Raw genomic sequence first — 21,559 nt, 5'->3', positions numbered from 1 at the left:
ATCTAAACAGCTTTTAAACACATCCAGGGATGGTGACTCAACCACCTCCCTGTGGAGCTTATTCCAGTGCTTCACAATGCTTTCTGTAAAGAAGTTTATCCTGATATCCAACCTAGACTTCCCTTGGGGCATCTTGAGGCCATTTCCCCTTGCCCTGTCAGTGAGGAGAGACCAGCCCTGCTCTCACTGTGAGCACCTTTCAGATACTAAAAGAGAGCAATAAGGTCTCCCCTCAGCCTCCTTTTTCCCAGACTGAACAGCCCCAGTCCCTTCAGTCTTTCTTCATAGGGCACATTCTCTAATCCCTTCGCAAGCCTTGTTTCCTTTCTTTGGACCTGCTCCAGCAACTTCATGTCCTTTCTGTACTGAGGTGCTCAAAACTGAACACAGTACTTGAGGTGGGGCCTCACCAGTGCCACAATTAGATTCTTGCTATCCCAGTGGTTCCTAAAACTTTATTCTTTCTAAGGGTGCACTGTTTTGTCTTTCAATACAAAGTATTGATGTATTCAAAAATATTTCAGATCTTCTGTGGAATTATTAATAAGGCAGGAGGAAAGCATGCCTGAGGAACTTCTCAGTTTCAGTTTTCACAGTGTCTTTGATAAACAGCATTTGATGTGTCTAGATCACATACTGCAAATAAGATCCTGAATGTAGCAGATGTTGTCCATGTCTTTTTTCATCCTTTTCCTCATTCTTCTGACAGAAAAAGACTATCAAGAATTGCTATCTTGCTCTTGTTCACTCAATCTCTGTATAAGCAGTCTGTGATCTCCTGCTGTAGCAGCTTAGTATTCTGCTGTGTGTGAAAAAGGTCATAATAAAATGCCAAGTTACTGTGAGGCTGCATCAGTACCCTTAGTTACAGGAATTTGTTGCTGTTTGAAAATGTTTTTCTATAGGTGGATTTTGCCCTGAATGTTATCTGTTGTATTGAGAGGTTTGTGGTAGATACGGAGCGTGTCCCTCATACTCCATGGTATGCTAAAGCCAATTGACTTTTTGAATTGCTGTTGCTTTTAAGTTGTGTACGCAGTAAAACTTTCCTCTCTCTGTTCCCCACTCCCAAAGCCCCACTTCAGTTTCAGTGAACTCTCTATCAGATATACCTCAGAGTGTTTGAATCTCTGTTTAACAGTGGTATGGAAAGCTGACTGACACTGAAGTCCGCTATTTTCACATAACTGGTCCCAATAACACGCCAGAGTTAGGAAAACAAAATGTATAAAAAGTAAAATTATCCACTTTTCTCTTTGTGGTACTTAGCACAGTTGATCCTAGCTGTTACCTTGTTCCTTGAATACTATGATAAAGAACAAAAAAGTGCAGCCAAAAATTATCATACAGAACTTACTGCATGCTTGTATGCAAACTTATGTGATTGGTAGAAGGAGTGATGTCATTATTTCGAGAAGGGCTCAGATCAAGGAGCCATATTGTAGGAAGAGTACACACTGATAATTGATATATTCACTTGTTGAGAAATGCATTTCTGCATTTACTTAATTTTTCTTGAAGAAGTGAATGAGGTACTGTGAGATGTCTCTCCTGTTGCCTGCTTTATCTCTCCCACAGACCATCATCTAAAGAATTTTGGCCAAACAAGAATAACAACTGTATCTTGTTATGACTCAAAATTCTGTTGAGCCAAATGGACTTGGCTAGAAAGTAAAAGCTGAACAGAAGAAGTGCCAGAACACCTGGTTGGGCATAATGGAAGAGCAGTTAAGCTGCTAAATTTGTGTTCTAAGCAGACATACGAGAATTTATGATGGTTTTGGAGTGTTAAAGCTTCTGGGGAGGTATTTTTAATAGCTTCCCTCTCATCTTATAAAGGGGAATCTTTCACAAGAACCTGTTTCTTGACATTTAGACATCCAGACATTTGCTTTCTAAAATCCAGCAGTTATTTCTTCAAGATTTATCATGTGAAAAATTCAGTGCTGCTCTGAATCAAGAGCGGGCTGCCAAAGAAGTCATTCATGAACTTGCATTTTTATGAAAGCTTTCTATTGTCAGTTTCTTTTTGCTAGTGGGCTTCACTTCTGAGAACAGGATCTTCTATACCGCCTCCAGTGTCACTGTGAAGCATCCCTCAGATGTTTATCGTGAATTTGGCTTCGGATGTGGATATGTTTCATGCCTTTCTGTACATTTAGTTAATTCAGCAGTCACTGAAGTGTACTAGATTTCAGGAATGTTCATGGGTACTTCACATCCTCCAAAACAAAGAATGTTTCACTTCTTTCATAAATGTTGACTTCAGTTTCTCTGGCACTACCAGTTGGAGTCTTCAGTAAGGAGCTTTAGAAACATTAATGAGATTGGCTGTAAAATGCCCTTATGTAAATATAATTAACCTCATACTGCAGATGGCAAGTTTTATTCACAGAATCTCTCTTTAATTGTAATAGGAAGAGAATCTAGTCTGTCTAACTCCTGTCGTTAACTCTATTTCCTATGAAATAGAGAATTTAAATTGTGTCTTATCTCCAGCTCTTGCTGTATACTGTCAGAAAGCAGAGAAAGAAGAGGTTAATGGTTGCCTCACTTTTATGAGACAGGCAAAAAAAATGGGGCTTGGGAGGGACATCTGTCTTGTTCCATGTGCACTTAAAAAGGTTTTTATTGAGGCATGAAAGGTTGTGTTGTTCCAGGCTTTGTCCTTTTGTTGCTTATCCATTCAACTGATGTGCTGCCAATAATTCAATAAAAGAATTTCTTAAAATATATCCTATTAATTTATCTTAAACCTCATGTATATGGTATGTGGGTAATCAAAAGGCAAGAGCTGAGGAATCTGTTTTTCTTTTCCCCCTTAAATCCAGAAACAGTATCTAGTGAGAGAGGCACTGACACTGAAGGGGCAGATTTGGGAAGCATCACTGCCAGGCATATCATATGTTATTTACTCTCTACCACGTGCCCCTTCCGTTTAGGAGATCCTGGACTTTGGCTTAAGCAAATTCTTTTGTCTTAATTTATCTATGCCTTGTTTTAGGCAAACTAAAATATGGTCCCATTTTGTTATCTTTCAGTGTATGCGTCTGGGAGTTTGATTCTGTGAAAACTCACACTGAGAAGTAGGTTAATGCTTAGAAAGTGAGTCACTGTGGGTAAGAAAACCACACAGTGGTGCCAGACACTGAGGACTTAAGGAGTGTTTAAGGCCAATTTGCCCCATTATGAGTGTCCATCCAGTACAGCTCTGGGAGAGATCTCTATCCATTGGTGTTTGCACTGGAATGCTGTTTTTCATGGTTGATTCATCATGGTCAACATCAACAACAGCTTTCTGTGCCAAATTGAGTTGTGTGAATGAAAAAGAGGGATAGTTGCAAGGAATTGCTGCTTTTCCAATAGGCTGTTGTGGTCAGTACCATACAGATGTTGCACAGCTTGCAGTTTGAGTAGTTTTACTATGGTTGTATTTAGACTATTGTATGACGTGATAAAAAAAAATAGTAGTACTACTGACAAATCATAGAAACATCCCCACACAACTCCAGAAGTATATGTTATTCCTAAAATGAGTATTATTTATATATTTTCTTTCTTTGTCCTTCAGGTTGCATGGTACTCCACACAGACAGACTCTGTAAAGATATTTGATAATTTCCAGTTTCTTATTCAGTTCCTTTGCATTTTTTTAATATAAGAAAGTATGGCCTAAGTACAGTCTTTTTTACATTACTCATCCCCATTTATTAAAAGGCATGAATATATGTTTCCTTGTCTGATATCTATTCCTGTTTGAGTGCATAGGTGAGGAGGAATGGTCTATATATGTATTTTTCTAAAATAATCTCATGTCTCCTACATAAGAGAGCATTTGATTTTGGACTGTGTTAATGAACCATGCATCTAATCAGCTTTTGAAGAAACTTGAGTATAATACTTTACAGGAAATGTACACAGTTAGTGGCTCTTTATTTCTCATGTTTGGTCTGTGGTCTTGGTAATAGCATTTGTGGATATGAGTTTGGATTGCCTAAAATTCTCCAAAGCTATTTCGTTATTCCTTTTATGACCATGGCATGGTGTGTTTTGTCCTTTCCTGTTATGCAGTTGGCTGAAGTGGCTCTTTCAAGCTTTTCCATCTTGCACTTTCAGGGAATCTGCTGACAGAGATAGAAATATGCTGCAGTGGCTTGTAGAAATTTATATTTGGCAATAGATGGGGAAGTTATGATTGCAGTTGAGACTGTCATTGAGATAAGACACCTCGTTAGCTTAATTGCTATCAGGTTCCTGTGGAGTGAGTGTCACTTCCTGTTAACACTCAGCACAGTCTGTATTGAATAATCACCACAGAATGATAGAAGGGTTTGGATTGGAAGGGACCTTTAAACATTATCTAATTCCAATGCCTCTGCCATGGTCCATCCCTGATTTCAGTTATATAAAGTGGATGGATTAAGATGGTTAATTCTGTCTACATGTTCCACTCTGAAAGAAGAGCCTTTTAGATCTGTCTGCTTAGTAGTGGCTATTTTAGCAGATGATGAACATAGTTTTAAGGTAATTAGGGGAGATGGGGCAAAATCTCGTGCTGGTTAATTCCCTGCAAATACAAATAACTGAGTTAACAAAAATTATGCAAACACTGGCAATTAATTGTTTAGTGAATTCAAGTGTTTTGGATGCCTCAGGTGGCCTTAAATAGGTTAGTATAGCATTGAAGAGTCTGGTTAGCTCTCCGCTGGAAATAAGGGGAGGTACTGGCAGGTAGTCTAAATTACTGAGTTTTGACAGTAGTATGAGATGATTTTAAGTCAACTATCTCATTGGTAGCTTCTGAGAGCACTGCTCAATAATTAAAGTGAGCCTGTAAATCAGAAAGGGGCAGTGTGAAAGAAACATGATTAGGACACTTTTAGCAATTTTACTGGTTTCTCATAAAATACAGTGGCTGGTATAGTATTCCTATCCATTGGTTATCAAAGTTAATTGACCTCAATTATGTAAAATATGGATGAACTGTTTTCTATCTGTAGTAGAATGGGTAACAGCTAAACTAAAGCAAGCTTAGCTGGAAAATGAGTTAACTACAGGATGATCTCAATTTTATTGATGTGGCTCACAGCGATATCCTTCTGTTGTTGTGGTGACATCACCTCCTTATTGTGGTGATAAAGATAGAAACAAAAAATGAAATAGAATGTGAAAGACTGGTTCTAGCAAATGTTTTGCAGGAGGAAGAAAGGCTATGCCTTGGTATATTGCTAGCATTATCTGTTTTTCCCAGACAGAGAAAGGTTGTGATGAGTTTTCATAACAGAGATAGAATGCTGACTGGCCATCAAAAGAATGAAATCATGGGGTGTTTAAAGCCTTTTAAGAAAGCCAATGAAAATGAATGGTAATGATAAATAGTCTAGGATCCTAAGGGACTCCTTCCTATGCTGTGTTGGCTTTCCTGAAGAAAGGTCAACAAAAAATAGTTATACGCTAGCACTGTGTTATTATACAAAGGCAAATAAATGTGTGTTTTCTTTTCCTGAAGTAAAATATAAATATCTTACACATATCAAAGCTCTTTTGGTTACCTTAATGTGAAACCTAAAAAGGATTGTGATTTACTCTTTCCATGTGGATGGAAATCCATTGACATTATTGACATTTGTAATGATGGGATTAATTTATCCCATTAATTTTAATGCAAACAAGGTTAGGTCTGAGACAGAGTAATGTAGATGAGCATGACAGATGCAGTAATCTTGTTCTTAGAGTTGCAAAGATGTAGTGGATGAGATTCCTCCCTCACTCCATCTGCAACCCAGAGGTACTTCTGGATGAGGAGGGGTCAGCTAGTGAGCTTTAGCTGATTACACTCACTTCTTTTTTTTCTATCTTCAGATATCTCAGCTTATGACAGAGACTAGTCGAGAGGGCCTGTCTGAAGCAGCATTGAACCGGTACAATGCAGATAAACCCTCCTTGTACAGCTTCCCTGCTTCCCAGAGCACATACGTTGCTGCTGATGTATCCACAGGCACCTCGGTGGCAGCATCTTTTTTTGCCAGGTAAGAAAGACCTCTCGGATTTTACTTCTCTGGAAATATAATTTCTTTCAAAGGGAATTCTGTAGTGAAGGCATGGGGTTGACCAACTACAGCACACATGTTAAGAGATGTATCCATAGATACAACTCTATCACAAACTTGCTGAATTACCAAGAAAATGTTTAATGCACCTGTGTGCTTCTGTCTCTAAGACAGGGATTATACTTCTACCTTTTTCTTTAAAATAACACTTAAACACTTGTTTTGGGTTAAAATGTGATTGCATTTGTGGAACAGTGCCAGATTTAGCGTGATTTTTTGAGATGATTCTGTGAAAGAGAAGAGTGCATCAGAGTAAGTTTTTGAGACAGGCAATAAATTGTACTGCTGATCAGAGAGGGATAGTTCTCTTTGGCAGACAACCTTCTGACTTCTGTAGTGAATTTGACTTCTGTCTAGGCAAATTATCAAGACTTACACCTACGGATGGATCATTTATTGTTTTTTATTTCATTTTCTGCCGTGCTTTGAATTGACCTGACAGTCTAAACTCAGCCTTAGACTGCACTTTCTGTTGAGTACTGAGCCAGTGTTTTCAATTGAGGAATATTATGATTAACTCTATTAATTTGTTGGTAAAATGACTTGCTCAATGGGCATAACAAGTGAAATATTCACTTTCAACAATGGAAATATTTTTTTTCTGTGCAGAAATATGCTTTCTAAAAAGTAATCTTTTCAGCCCACTTGAATCCTGATCTAACAGGAAGTTGAAATAATCTTTGACTTCTAATACTCTTCAATAATTAGAAGACTGACTTGAGAAGGGTTGCGGAAATAATGAAATAACAAGAGAATAAGTAATTTTCAAATGATATATCTGAATTTCAAAACATTGAGTGAATTTATGGGTAGCTGCCCCATATTCAAGTTAGCTTCTTCCCCCTTTACAAAGCTAACTATTAGTAATTCCACACAATTCTATTTTATTATCAAGGCAAATGGAAAAATTACAAAGTTGCTGAATTTTGAAGATTGTAAGTCTGGAATGAAGGTATTGCTGTCCTATTTTTTCCTCACATGAAGACTGCATATGTTCAATCAGTGTGGCATGATAAATGTATCATGTAAGAGGGTGAATAGAAGAATTTTTAGAGGAGCCGGTGAATGTTTTTTGGGACAGCTCTGATGTTTTCCCTTACAGATGCAATGCTGCATTAGCAAACGTGACTGAGGACAGCGGTCATGATTTACTATCCTTTTCTATTCAATTTCATGCATTTTAAATTAAAAGTGTTGAATGCAGTGTCTAGCTCACATGGTAATATCTAACCAAAGCACACTTTGGGATTATTGCGTATATTAATGTGAACTGATTCATGAAGATTGCTTAGCTCATTTGCTGTTCATTGTTGAATTGTTTTATGCTGATAGAATTCATTTTCTCTAAATATACTCTGCTGAAATGCTGGAAACTGGCTAAATTTACTCAAAATCCATAGTGAGAATCCCAGCATTTTAAGCAGTACTAGCTTCTAGCTGATGGTGTATTCACCACAGTTATCCTTGGCTCAGAAGAGAGATGCCATGTTTAGGCTGTTTATTTTTAAACTATATTTAGCAAGATGGAAGGGACTAGTTTAGTTTGGATTATTACATTTGATTAGTATCATTTATATGTCTGTTTAGCTCTGGACTTCGTATTATTTCATCTGCTGATAGTTCGAGCGGAAAGAAAATCTTTACTGCATAACATTTTAACAAGAAAGTCCACAACTTGCTTTTAAAATGTGGAGCCTCCTGTTAAGTTTTCTTTTGTATCTTATGTGTCTTGTGCTTTGGTGAAGTTTTGGTAGAAAGGATAAGAAACTGTGTCTTATGTGTGCTACAAAATAGCAGTGATTTGGAAACCCATTAAAACAGTGCTGTCTTATAACAAAAAAGGTTATTCACTCCAGATTATGAATCCTAAGCTTTTTTGGATGTGCCCCTTGAAGTAGTCACTTCCAGCTTTGCCTGTTTGTACATATGTTGTTCCTGATGTTATGGTAAAAAAGTAAATTTTTCGTACACACAGAAGTTTGATAATTTGTAGTTGAGATTGGAAGTGGAATAATGGAAAATATTCTTTTGGAATTTGGGTTGTATCACACAGCATTTCACTCAATTCCTTAAAAGCAACGCAAACTTCAAATGAGCCTCAGATATAAGTCATCCATCATCATGGAAAAAAAACCCGATTAACTAAAATGTTATAGCATGAAGGAAATGCCAAGGCATTCATGAGAACCTTTAGTTGTAAATGCTTGAGAAACAATCTGGAATAAACTAAGAACTAGGAGCCTACCATTTTTCTGTTCTTGGGTACTGCTGGTCCAACAGTGCTACATGCTGACTAGTCTACAGCTGGCAATGAGCTATGGAAAAATTTCTGAAGGCCTCAGGAGACTTCTTGTTTGTCTCAATATTTAATTGCCATGTTTTGTGATCGATACCAAGCAGATTGTCCAACTATTTAAAAGGATGGCAACTTCTGTGAATTGTCATTTGTTGGGATATTGCTGCAAAATAACCTATAGATAGATTTCCTGTGGAACAGTATATGTATGTTTTAAAGAAACAGTGAGAACTGTCCTGTGCTGGCAGGTTTATGAATATTAGATGACACATGTGAATAATGAACTTCTAATGGTGATATGGAAACTGAATTAAATAAATAGCCCTTTCAATGACAAGCGACAAATATGCCTTCTTTTTAAGGGCTGTAATTCATTTTAGTCCCAATTTAGCATTGCTTTCTAATAAGTACTATATTTGTGATAAAGATTAATTTAGTGAATGTGATATAATGTTAAGATTCTTTACAATAAAAGAATAGGATATAGAGCATTTAGGATTGGTACATGAGTTAGCTTCTGCTTCTATTTTGAATCTTTGTCATAAGAAGCACTGCATCTTTGGACTGTTGCAGCTTAAAGTATACTAGCCTTGTATCTTCTGAGCATGGTGTAGGAGTGTCACTATCTGCTAAGAAAGAAGCGTTTTCCATTGCTAATGTTACCACTGGACTGAGGGAAGGGCCTTGTATTGCTGGTCTCTGTGGGGATCTAGCAGGACAAGGAGTTTTGTACTGGACCTTGTTTTGCTCTTATCTCTGCTAGTTTCTACATGGGGAAAACTTCTGGGACGTGGACTTCAGCTTTTACCTGGCTGTTCCATAAATAAACTTCTCTTTCTGGATTAAACTTTTCTGTTGATCTAACCTGTGGAGTCTCAATAGTCTGTCAAAGCATGATAACACAAAGCAGGACCTAGAAGTCATGTATGTGATGCTACTCTTGTAGATACACCAAGGCATGTATGTGTTTTCCAAATCCAGTACAGAAGTATCTGGAATTTTGAGTAATGTCTTATTTTTAGAAGAAGTAAGAATATAAACCTTTAGCTTTATGTATAGCTGATGTGTAGCTGCTCAGCATGAGATAATTTCTAGTTACAGTGACCCTCCATTCCTGGAAAAACTCTGGTGACCCTTTTCGCACTCAGTCCCCATGACTGTTAGTTTGGCAGCTGGGGGAGGTGAGGCAGTGCTGTACTAGAAAGGGATATTGTGAATGTTGTGTTCAAAATGCTGCTAACTGCTCCATGAATTTCCTTTCCACTCATGCAAATGCTTTTTAAATTAATTAATTTCTTATGTTCTTTGATGACGTAGAGCTCCAGACTCCTCAGAACATTGAAACTCATGCATACTGGATTTTGCACATGTGATAACTTATCAGCTTGGCTCAGAACTGAGGAATATCAGAGTTTACTCTTTTCATTAAAGGTTAGGAACTGGTTTAAACAAATTATACCATTTTGAAGCCAAGGCTTGAATTTTTCAGCCTAGTGGAAGTTCACATAAATGACAGCATGGGCTGGTATACATGCAGCAAAAGTATATGAGAAGCAGAGGCAGTGAGTGGTTATGCTGCTTTTCTGTGTCTTTTCCATAGAACATTCGGATGAGATTTTGAGTATTTTAAAATGGTGTGTCTGCAGATATAAAGAGTGATGGACACAGCTGCTTTTTCAAGCTATGCAGTAGTTCACTGGTGTTTAGTCACTGCTTGATAAGTTTCAGAGGTCAAATAGTGCTGCCCTCAGTCTCCCTAAGAGAAAATTATTTTCTGAGACTTATATGAAAACTTATTTTGGTTTCTTTATGTTTAGACTCTTTCATTAACTGAACAAACTGGGTAAAATGGTTATATTATGATCACGCTCTCAGATATTTTTGCGGACTATGTATTTGTCATGGTTTTATTAAATCTGATAATAATTTCTATTCTTTTCTCATCCTTATAACATACTTGATAATAAATGAGTAAAGAGAAGGTTGTTAAGATTACAGATCCATGAACTGTCAGCAGGAATTCTGGCAACAAGATTTAAAACATCAGTAAATAGTTTTTACAAGTATTTCTGCCTTTAAAGACTGTATTGGGGCTGACTAGTTGAGAAAATTTCTGTGTGAGTGATCTCAGTCAACCTGAAAGACCATGAAAAAAATGTTTTCAATAGGCACTTAAGCTAGAGCTTACCATTTTGAGGGGTTTTTCATACTTGATTGGTATTCATCAGTAACGTAGGTGATCTGTGTTTGCAAGCACTACTTTTCTGTGTTCCCCATTGATGTAAGAGCCCTAACACACAGTTTCTTCCTGTTATTGGTGTTATTTCATGTGTATTAAGTAACTGCCTGTCAGAAAAGAATCTTGACTCCTCCAAAGCCAAACAATGCCAGTAGTTAGGACACAAGGAATACACTGCCACCTTTTCTCTCATTTGATGTAAACAAAAACATTCCATCAGAAAAGACTGTGCTGCCTGCAAGAATAGCCTGTTAGTTGATTCAGTGGTTTCATGTTGAAAAAAAAAAAAGTTAATTGTCACATCTGGATGAGGGAAAGCAAAGATATTTGAAAAATCTCCAATTTTGCATGTTACTGAAACAAAAAATTATGAATTTATATTCAATTTAGCCTTGGGTTGGAAATCTGCTTGTGATATGTTTAATTTGGCATTGGCTGTAAACAGAAATGGTTTGAAACTTCATGCCAGTTAGATGCACTTTTTGCTGGTGGCAGGTTAATAGATGTTATTCAGAACTTAAAATTCAAATAATGGACCTTGGTTTTTAAACAGGATTTTGGGAACAACCCATAGAACCATGAAAAGAAATAAGCTAAAATTACTCTTAGATTATCAGAACCCTGTACTTGTAGGATTGTGTTCTCTGATTGGCCTCAAAGGACATAACTGATAAAGGGACATAATTCCTCTTTGTATTCTAGTATCAAAAGAAGCCACTTCAGGTTTTCAGGGAGGTTTACTGTGACTTAACAAGCATAATTTTCTAGACTGTGTTTTATTAATAAATATTTAGAACTTGTACATAACCTAAAGTAAAAAAATAACTATACAGGAAAATGTATTCACCGTTGAACAGAGAAATTGGAATTCCAGTCCATGAAAGGTATATTGCTTCGATGTCATGCCTGTACTGAAATATGTTGCACCTGCTTCTGTGCACTGCATGAGATGAGTGCTTTCACATCTGTACTTGCTCCACATCCGGTATGTATTGTACTGATGGTGATGGCAATGAAGTCATCAGTGAATAATGTTATTAACTGAATAATGTTATTGAATTGGCCATCAAGATTTGGAGTTTCTTGTGTAACTTAACTTTCACAGCTTTTAGTAATCTTGATAATGTTCTGAATAAAGCTTCCAATTCCCTTCCTTTTTTTGGGACATTATATTCTCTATGATGTGATAACCATTTCATTTAATGAATAGTTCGTTCTGCAAAGCAAAAAGCAAGTACCACAAAACTTTTTGAGACACTTTTTAAAAACAATTTAAGTGTACTTCATTATATTCATCAATTATGATATATATTGCCTGAAAACCAGTATATTAACATTTTTCTGATCCCTGCAAGAATATGTGTGCTTAGTAACATCTCTTTTTCCCTGTAACTGTGTGAATGCATTGCATTATTTTTTACTTTTTTATGTACATAAGATTGTGGATGCTTGTTCAGTATTCATTTGCCATATTAACTTCTATGTGATCAATTCTGTTCATTTTAAAATTGAAAAAAAAACCAAACAAACAACAAAACAATATAACTAGGGGAGACAATACATTTCCATCTATATAGCAAAAATGCTAAGTCACAGCTTGAGCCAGTGATTGAGCACCTGGTGGGAAGGCAGGGCAAACCCAGGAGAGCTCAGGTGCAAGCAGTGCTCCAGAGTGATCAGAAGGGGTGAAGCCAGGATCCACCTCTTCCCAGTCCTCATTTAAGTGTTGGCAGTGGAAGTGAGGGCATCTTGTTTGAGATCCTTGCCTACCTGAGGCCTTTCAAGGGTAAGCAGATTCTTTCTTTTATTTCTTTGCCATGAAATATCCTCACTTGCTGCAACCTAGGACTTTGCTGAAATGCTGTTAGTGCTACACATTGTGTTACAGCATTACAATGTGTATATAAATTTTCCTTCATTTTTGTCTAAATGGTTTGTAGCCCCTTTCAAAGCAGAAGACAACCAATGCTTTCTCTCCTTGGTAGTTAGCAGTGGCCTTTGACTAATGTTTCTGAGATGTTATGGTGGCTTTCCCTGTTGGTGCTTCACTGATTACTGCTGATATAGATAAGAAACTACAGATCTTTAATTCACAGAGTGGGGTCACATTCTTGTTTCAAGCCATGTCTTAAATGATGTGGACTGATAAATGTTTTGTTTTAGAGAGGAGAATTTTGGATGCTATGATATGTCACTGAGGCACTGATGATTTTTGTCAGTTGATGAGGAAGGAGGGACTTTTTTCATAGACTTGCATTCTTAATTCTTGCAAGTAATTTTGAACATTCAAAACAAAAGTGTCTAGGTGTATGAAGTCTAAATTTACTCTGCTCTCCATATCCTATGTTGAAACAGTGGTAATTCCTTTAGATTAGTGGTAACCAGTGTGATTTCCTTCTGATTTCAATAAATTTCAAAGGGGGGAGATGACTAAGGATGGGTTTGGCCTTATAATTTCTAAGAGCTTTTGAGTACTAAGGTCTTTGAAATGTGAACATCCGTTCTCTGTTGATTTTAGGAAAACTTAGAAGGAAATGAAGGTATTTCCTTCTCTCGCAACTCCTCAGCACTGCATTTCCTTCACTCACAGCTCCTCAGCACTGCCTTTTGCTGCACCTGACATGAACACTGAGAATAATTGCTAGCAGCATATGCAGTAATCCTGCAGCACCTGTTACCAAAGATTCCTGGTATTTAATCTTGGCTTTTACACTTAGGGCAGTGGAAATAAAAATGGACAGCATTAATCTTCTTACTTCTAGTAAGCTGTGACTGCCAACTGTAGTAGATGCAGCTTCATTTTGATTTACTGTTTTGCATATTTCCTGCTTCCTTTAAACCTTGATGTAGGAGATCTGATTTATTGTGTCTCTGTCTTGGTTTGCAGAGAAAGACAAATGGGTGTAGTTTTGTTGTGTATAGCAGAAAATTATGGGTAGCACCAGTTGTTTTCTCTCTGTTTTTAACACCACCAGACTAACCTTCTCTCAAAGAGACCATAAATCCATAGTAACAAGACTTTTTCTTAAACACCTGGAAGTTCAGAGCGGCAAACTTTTTATTCTACTTACTGGTTTCCTGTTTCAAGAAGTACTGTTACAATTCTGTTCAAGTAGCCTTGAAACTCCAGCTGTGATATACCCTGTCTGCAGAGTTCTTCACTCAGCTGCTCGAAGATCCAGCTGAAATGCTGATGTAATCTGCCTCTTTTATTCAGTTGCCTGTTTTCAACTATTTTTCTGTTTAAATTTATTCCATGGATATAAATGTCCATTTAGGGTACAGACAAAGAAATTCACTTAGATTGTGTATTAATCATCCTCGTTTGAGTAACCAGATTAAAGACTGGTACTGGTAACTAGTAAGACAATTTCTTGTTTTACTACCTCAGCAGTTATGAGAGAAAAGGGCCAAGTTACTCTATTATTCCAGTTACATCAATAGTATATTTGAATTTAGGAAAGAATGATGATTAAATGGAAACCACAGAAATCTAGACAAAGAGAGAAAAAAATAGCAGAAATTATTTCCGTTTTATATCAGAATACCTCTTTGTATGCAAATGCAGGGGAAAAAGTCAGACAGTCTTTCATTAGAAAGGATAAGTACATAAAAGTTGGACAGCATTGTATCTTTTGTTCGGGCCATCTGTAAGCAAGCTGTGCTGCTAATCTGTCCAGGACAGAGCATATCAACACTGTACATAAGTTCAAAGTTGCCTACTTCTTCTTTTTTTTTTTTTTTTTATTACTGAAGTGGAAACTATAAATCTAAGCTTTTTCATTTCAAGAGCTGCTTCATTTCCAGTTCTTCTCTTTTACTGTGCTTTTGCCTTTCTGTGGCAACATCGACCTTTTATTATGACAGAACTACTTTAATTCAACGATGTGATCTTGCTTGAGTTATGTCCAACTATGTGTAAGACAGCACTGTCAGGAGATTCCTAAGAGCACAATGACCTTTGGTTTAGGGCAGTTAATTAGCTTTGGACTTCTGTTTTGAATCTTGTTTGAGTCATCTTGGGTATCTCTGCAGGACACCACATAGTAGAGTGTGCTCCAAAAACTAGCACTTCTGTAGACAGCAACTGTTACCTGTCACAAGTGAGATGAGAGCTGTATGAGATAATACAAAGATCATTTCTTGGAATTTCAGGTTTAAAGAATCTTAGGATTTCACACATTGAGATCCCTGTGTTTTTTCTCCTGTGTTTTAATGAAAGTTTTAAGTGTGCTTGTGTAATGAAAGGTGAGAAAAATAATACTTTTAATACTTCCACAAGTTGAAGAGAAACATTCTGTATTACAGAACTCATGGAACAATGTTAAGAATTGATAGGATTGGGGAATGTTTCTTCTGAATTAGGATGTGCATTGGAATTGGAAAAGCAGAAAGGAGAATAGAACTCTTAAGTGGAAGTTGAAGACTCACTAAATCATGATACTCTGGGAGTGTGAGAGCTAATATGTCCTTTAAAGCTCTGTATGTCATTTAAGCCCTCTTTAAAGAGGGCTTAGCAGAACAATTGAGATCTCCAGGAGCAATCCTGGACATAACAGTGATCCAGGGTGAGAATACCTGTAATGGCATACAATAACCAAAATAAATGAATGAATAAATAAATGACAATGAGTTTAGGTTTATGGGAAGTATGTGCTGGTCATACTTTTTGAAATGTTTCTCCTGAGGTTACTACAAAGTTTGTTAATAAAGCACAACTGGTACAGTGCGTGTGGATTTCACTGAGCTGTTTGGGTTAATACTGTATGGACTCTTATTAGAATAAGGCAAATGAAATTTGGAATACATTTAATAGACAAAACTAGATGAAATTATGTACAATGTTAAATTACATTGGGATTTTCTGGAGATAGAGCATGTCACAGGACATTGACTAGAAAAATACACCTTTCAGGTGATGCTCAGATGGTGGTGTTGAGAAGATTATTATGTGGGCCAATGTTATCTACCACTGTCAAATGTAATATCATAAATTCAGGAATAAATAATATAAAACATGCTTACAGATTAGGGGCCTGTATACTGAGAAGCATGTGCTGGAAAGGATCTGTTCATTGTGGTTAAATAGTTGTATTACAAGTGCACAAAGGGCCACTGTGGTCAAGAAGGCTAATGTATCTGTTGAATATCTGCAAGAATAAGATGTGATAAGAGACTGGGACTTGACTCTGCATTTGGAATAGATATTCTAACACTGCTAGGATTTTCTTATTCTGATGTGTGCAGGTCAAGAAAGATGTTGAAAAAATGGAGAGGCCTTAGAAGAGACACTGAAAGTGTTTGAAATTTGTAAAATGTGCCTTCCAGCAGCTTGACTTCTTTAGTTCATCAAACAGATTCAGAGAGAGATATTGGCAGTGCACAGGACACCCCAGTGTGGAACAGAAATGTGATACTGTAGGACTTGAGTCTAGCAGACAAAAGCATGTCAAGTTGTAATAGCAGGAAGTTGAATGTAGACAAACTCAGTGTTGTAATGAGATGTGCATACTTAAGAAAGGGCAATGACCCGTTGAAACGAACAAGAGTAGCAGTGCATTTGCTTTTAGTGTGTGTTTTTTCAATTAAAAATATTTGAACAGGAGAAAAAAAAGACTTGTTAACCATAGTTTGCCATTTTTAAGAGATTCAATGTAGGGAAGATCTTTTACTTTTGCTTTGCAGGAAGTTACATTAAAGATATAATAAGCTCATTTAACAATCTGGGAAGACAGTCATTTGTGTTCAAGTTACAATACCAGAGTACTATTTCTGTTCCTCTATCAGCCAAAAATGCTGTAATGAAACTAAAGATAAAATTGCCATGAAGAAAGAATTATTTTGTTTTTTTAATTTAGCTAGGTGTGATTGGGAAATGTCAGATTTTTTTCATGTTTTGTAATTGAACTTCAGTGGGTTGTTTATGTATTAGCTATGAGTATGTAGAATTTTCATTTTTACCTTATATGCAAGAAGAGGTGGGAATCTGTTTTCTTTCATAGCTTCCCAGAGTATACATCTGGTTTGGTTATGCATTGTTTTCCTCTTCTTGCCGTCTCTTATCTGTTTCAGAAAGTGTACCAGCATAAATCTTAAAACAACAAACCTCAAAAACAAAACAAAAAACTCTAAAAAGATATCAATTCTTTACTTCTTTCTTTGCATTTGGATTAAGGATACCAGTCAGCAAAGATGATGGGTGTTTATCACTGACAGGAGCATATTAATCAAAATCCTATTAGAGAGAAAAGAACCTCTTAATATTTTCACATCAAAATTAAGATGAGAAGCTAGCAGCCAAAGCTGAAATAAAAAACATACTGTGTGTGAAGTCAAAGGCTTGGGGGTAAATGTATGTACTTGAAAATTACTGGGATGAAACCAATGTTAAAAAAATACAACAACAAAACAAAGCAACACAAATCCAGCTGTTTCACTTGATGGATCATAAAATCTGAATAAAGTCCTTCAAGGGCTCTTTTTTTTATATATATTGTGAGAGACTTTTTTGTGTAGTTACAGCAGCATCTGTTTCCCATCTCTGGGAATTCAGAGAATCCACAGGCACCGACATGCTGTCTGCTGCAGAGAAGCTCTACAACATAGACAAATGCTTCAGACAAGTGCTCGATATGTAATATAATTGTCTGCAAGCTGGAAAGATGTCAGTGTTTGCAGGGAAGAAGTGAAATCTAAATCAGTAGCATAAGCAATAGGAGCAGCCCTTGCATAAGATTTCCTTTGTTCATCTGTAAGGAGGGGACTGATAAGCTAGCAGCACCTAAGTCAATAGGATTAATCAGCTGGAGAAGGTAAGCAAGGCATAGCAAGAGGACTCAGCGGCATTTTACTGAGGCTATATCCTTCAAAAAGGGTTCAAACAATGGAATGGATAAACTAATTGTTAACAAATTTGAGCCTAAAATATAAGGGGCCTTTTATGAATAATGACAATGGATTTAGTTACTGTTGAATGATGAAGGAAAACAGAATTTGTCTTCATTGTTGTTTCTGGTTCATCACATTTTTCATTCTAATGCCTTTACCCTTTCTATAAACAGGATTTGTGTATATGTATTAATCATTTTGTTATCTTACATGAAATTATGTTACCTCATGGTGAGAGTTTGTTACATGTTATTGACACCTGGCGTCACAAAGCAAAATCTTCAGGATGCTATAAATATGGATATAAGTATGGATACAGCACTGATTTTCTAGTCTGTATTGTGTTCAGTGTGTTGTTGCTTAGTTAGTGATATGCTCAAGGTAATGGAGAGGTACTGTAAACGTTGTACTTCTCTCATGGGTGGAGATGGACTCAACCTCAGTATAAGTCAAATATAAATTGCATTTAAATACAGATTTGTACTTGGATGAAACACTACGTTCATTCTAGGGCACCTGCTCATGCATATATATACAGAAGAGGTGATGGAAAATATCCTGTAATCCCTAGAGGACCACCATGGTGCTGTGTGAACATACTTTATTTTGTATAGTAACCTAGAGCACATTTGTCTGGAGAACTGCCTTCTAGCCTCCTTTGAACCTGAAAAGTGTTTTGTCCACCTCATTCTACCTTACCATTGCTCCTATAATGTAGAAAGGAGTGGAAAGATCTACAGGGCTGCTGGCAAGGAGGGAGAGTCTCTTCCCTATGCTCAGAGAACAAGATTAGGCTGGCTGTAGCTGCTGTTTGCCTCCTTCAGCTGCCACCTCTAAAAGAGAGAAGTGCCAGCCACCGTGTGTGAACTGTAATTCGGTCCCAAGAAGAAAGCTGGGGCTGTGAGTCCATATTTCACACAGGTCCCTATAAAAATGCTGTGCTAGTGGAAAGATGTTATTTCAGAAGTGTCTTCTTCAGTTTTACCAATGGATCAGCTTCTATTTCTGGTGTGCAAAGCTGGAGTGTTGTTGAACCAAGTTCTTGACTCTTCCTATATCCTTTATGTAGAAATTAGGTTCCTTGCATGAGTCTGTGACTACATCATTACCTGAGCTGCTAGGAAATCCCTGTAATTAAGGCTTCTTACAGGCTGAGGCTGAAGTTTAAATCTGAAAAATACGTTCAGACTAAAAGTTTCAGCTTTAATTTGTGTGACGAATAAGTGCATTATGAATACAAGAACCATAAATTCCCAGAGTAAAATGTTCAAAATTGCTGAAGAGATCAAGTTTCCAATAATACTGAGGTGAGAATGATTTGAGAACATAGGTCTCTGTTTCAAAAATTGAGTGTTTATGAGCTTAAGTAACAGTGACTGTCACTAAAATCCGGACTCCTGAAGTTATATTAACTTCTGAAAACTGTACCTGTGATGATTACAACCTTTTCAGCCTTCCACGAGACAGACTTTTATAGTTGTGATCTGATTCAGATTTATCTCTGGTTCTGTCATAAAGCACTATTCCTATATTTTGATTTTTTTTTCTAAATTCCTTACAAACAAGTATAGTAGAAGTCCAAACACATTATAGAATGTGCTAGCTCCAAAGGACAATATCTTAAATGGAAACATCCTTTTCTTTTGATTTGTGCCAACTCTTTGTTTAGTAGTATGGCAGTTGTACACGCATATCCCAGATGTTCCTGGGAACAAAATTCCTCCTTAATTTACAGCAGAATTCAGTTTTATCCCTTGCTGGCTTTGTGTTTGTCAAACATATAGATGTTTAAGGCCTTATACTCAACTGTGCTACAGTAGTCTTTTGTATGCCTCTTAAGAACTGATGTTTATAAAATAATTCAGGTTGGAAGGAACCCCTCCAGGTTTTCCTACTCCCTGTTCAAAGCAGGCCCAGTTGTATCATATTGCTTACGGTTGTGTCTCATGGAGCTTTGAATGTGTCTGGATGGAGTTTGGGCAGATTTCCAGAGTCTCTGTTCCATTGGTTGTCCATACATTCATGGTGAAAACAAGATATTTATGTATAATTGGCACTTCCCATGTTGCAACTTTTGCCTCTTCTCTTGTCCTGATGTATATTCAGGAATGCATCTGGCCTGTTCTTCTTTAAAGCCTCTTATCAGCTGTTGACATCTCTAAGATCTCCTATTTACCTGTTCAGGACAGAGTAAACTCAGATGGCTCAACCTATCCTTGTACTTTACATGCTCCAGCCCACTGTTTTCCCAGATGTTTGTGGGCAAAGAAATAGTTTTCATTGGAGAGAAGGTAATGGTAATATACTTTCAGTGAGATAACATTCTAGAAATATAGACTTCTTATTAAAGTAAACCTGTCTGTAGTGCCAACTCAATCAGCTTTTTTTCTGGGGCTTAGAAAAGATGCAAGTTTTCAGATGTAGTTATTTCTACAGCTAATATTTTCTCTGCTGTTCTCATAGTGAATATTAGTGTGGAACGTCCATGGTGGTTCATTCATATTTGCAGAGTCTTTGGCTGAGAATTTAACAGCATTGACAGCCCCAGCCTCTGTTTCATATCCTCAGGAATCATTAAACATTGATGTTTCATGGAAAAAGCCATCACCACAGATTGTGCTGATTTGGACACTATTTGACTGTGTAGGCCACAACAGGATTTTTCCAAAATCTGCTTCAGTCAAGCAGTTATTCATCTCCTTTGTCCTGGTAATAGACTTTCACCTGTTTCTTGTGTGCAAGTATTCTCACTTTTCTTTTGTATCTTCCCTCAGCTCTGGCCATCTTCTTTTGTATCTTCCCTCAGCTCTGGCCATCCAGCAGCTATTCCTGCAAGAAACTATCTGCTCTGCTCTGTACATTTCAGTTGCTTTTTTAGGACTGAACTATGAACTTAAGGACAGATTATCTTTGGTTTTGAACAGCTACCTAGCTTCTGTGATGCGATTAATTGCTGTTTTTTCAACCTCCTTTAGCATTTTGAAAGCACCCTGTTGCTCATGCCAATCCAGTTATGTACCCTGCAAAACAGAGCACCATATTCAAATTAATAAAGATTAATTAGTAAAGAATTAAAAGAATGAAAGATAATTAATGCCAATCAACATGAACTTACGGAAAATAGCTCTTGTCAAAATGACTTGTAATCTCATCAGAAAGAAATATCAAGTGGAGTTGATTAAATATAATTGCATTGATGTGAAATTTGGAAGTTGAGGACTCTTAAGTCTACTGGGTGTGTAAAAGGAGGCAATGGCTAAGAGATGAAGGAAGAAAAGCTCAGAGTTGAAGTATGTCTATAATGTAAGACAGTTTTAACAATTGCAGTTCTAAGACTAGTAACTTTTTAAAATTACTATTAAATTTTCTGTCAACATGAAGGTCATACTAGTTGCTGACAAATGGAAAAATCTATATGATGGTTACTGCCACTGATTATTTACATTAAGTCATATTATGAAGATACTATTTAATTCTGTGGAAATAAATCCATCTGAGCGGGACATGGGTATTCAAGCTTCATCACTTTGAGAAGAGCCACAAGAAGTGTCCTACCCGAGGATAAACTTGAGAGAAATTGAAACTTGTCAACAAAGTTCTCCTGCACTGAATCCTACTTTTTTGAATTACTGTGAAGCTACTATGATGGTGTGCCAAGAACAAACTGAGTTTGTAATGGTTGGAAATTAAAAATTGTAGACTGACTTGTTTTCTTGAGACACAAAACTGCAATGACTAAAAATGCAAGTTGATAGACTTGCTGTGTTTTTTTGCTCAATGTGATTGCCTTCATGAAAGGTTCTAAGGGAGGGATGCCAGCTAGGTGTGCCCATTGCTTTCAGCAAGCTCAGCATGTCAATGATACATCACTCAGGGTGATGGGGTGGGATGCTTTTGCATTTTTGCCATCATTTCTTTGCTTAGAGTTGTTGTGGTTCATAAGACCTCCTAGATATAGGTTTTCTGAATTTAGAAATGTGTGAAATATAGTAATTGGACAAAGCAGTTCTGAGATTTTTTTTTTTT

General features: G+C 36.9%; 1 protein-coding gene across 2 annotated transcripts in view; it reads left to right on the top strand.

Moving 5' to 3' along the window:
• KIF26B (kinesin family member 26B) overlaps nucleotides 1–21,559 on the top strand; it is a 253,790-nt gene that overhangs the window by 96,230 nt on the left and 136,001 nt on the right. For both annotated transcript variants that reach the window (XM_015857747.2, XM_015857748.2), the window contains one exon: nucleotides 5,863–6,029. In XM_015857747.2, the coding sequence (XP_015713233.1) occupies nucleotides 5,863–6,029 (167 nt within the window). The remainder of the gene's footprint in view (nucleotides 1–5,862; nucleotides 6,030–21,559) is intronic.

This window comes from Coturnix japonica, chromosome 3 (assembly GCF_001577835.2).
Source record: "Coturnix japonica isolate 7356 chromosome 3, Coturnix japonica 2.1, whole genome shotgun sequence".
NCBI lineage: Eukaryota > Metazoa > Chordata > Aves > Galliformes > Phasianidae > Coturnix > Coturnix japonica.
Note: the sequence above shows the minus strand (reverse complement) of the source record. Positions and strands in the feature narration are given on the sequence as shown.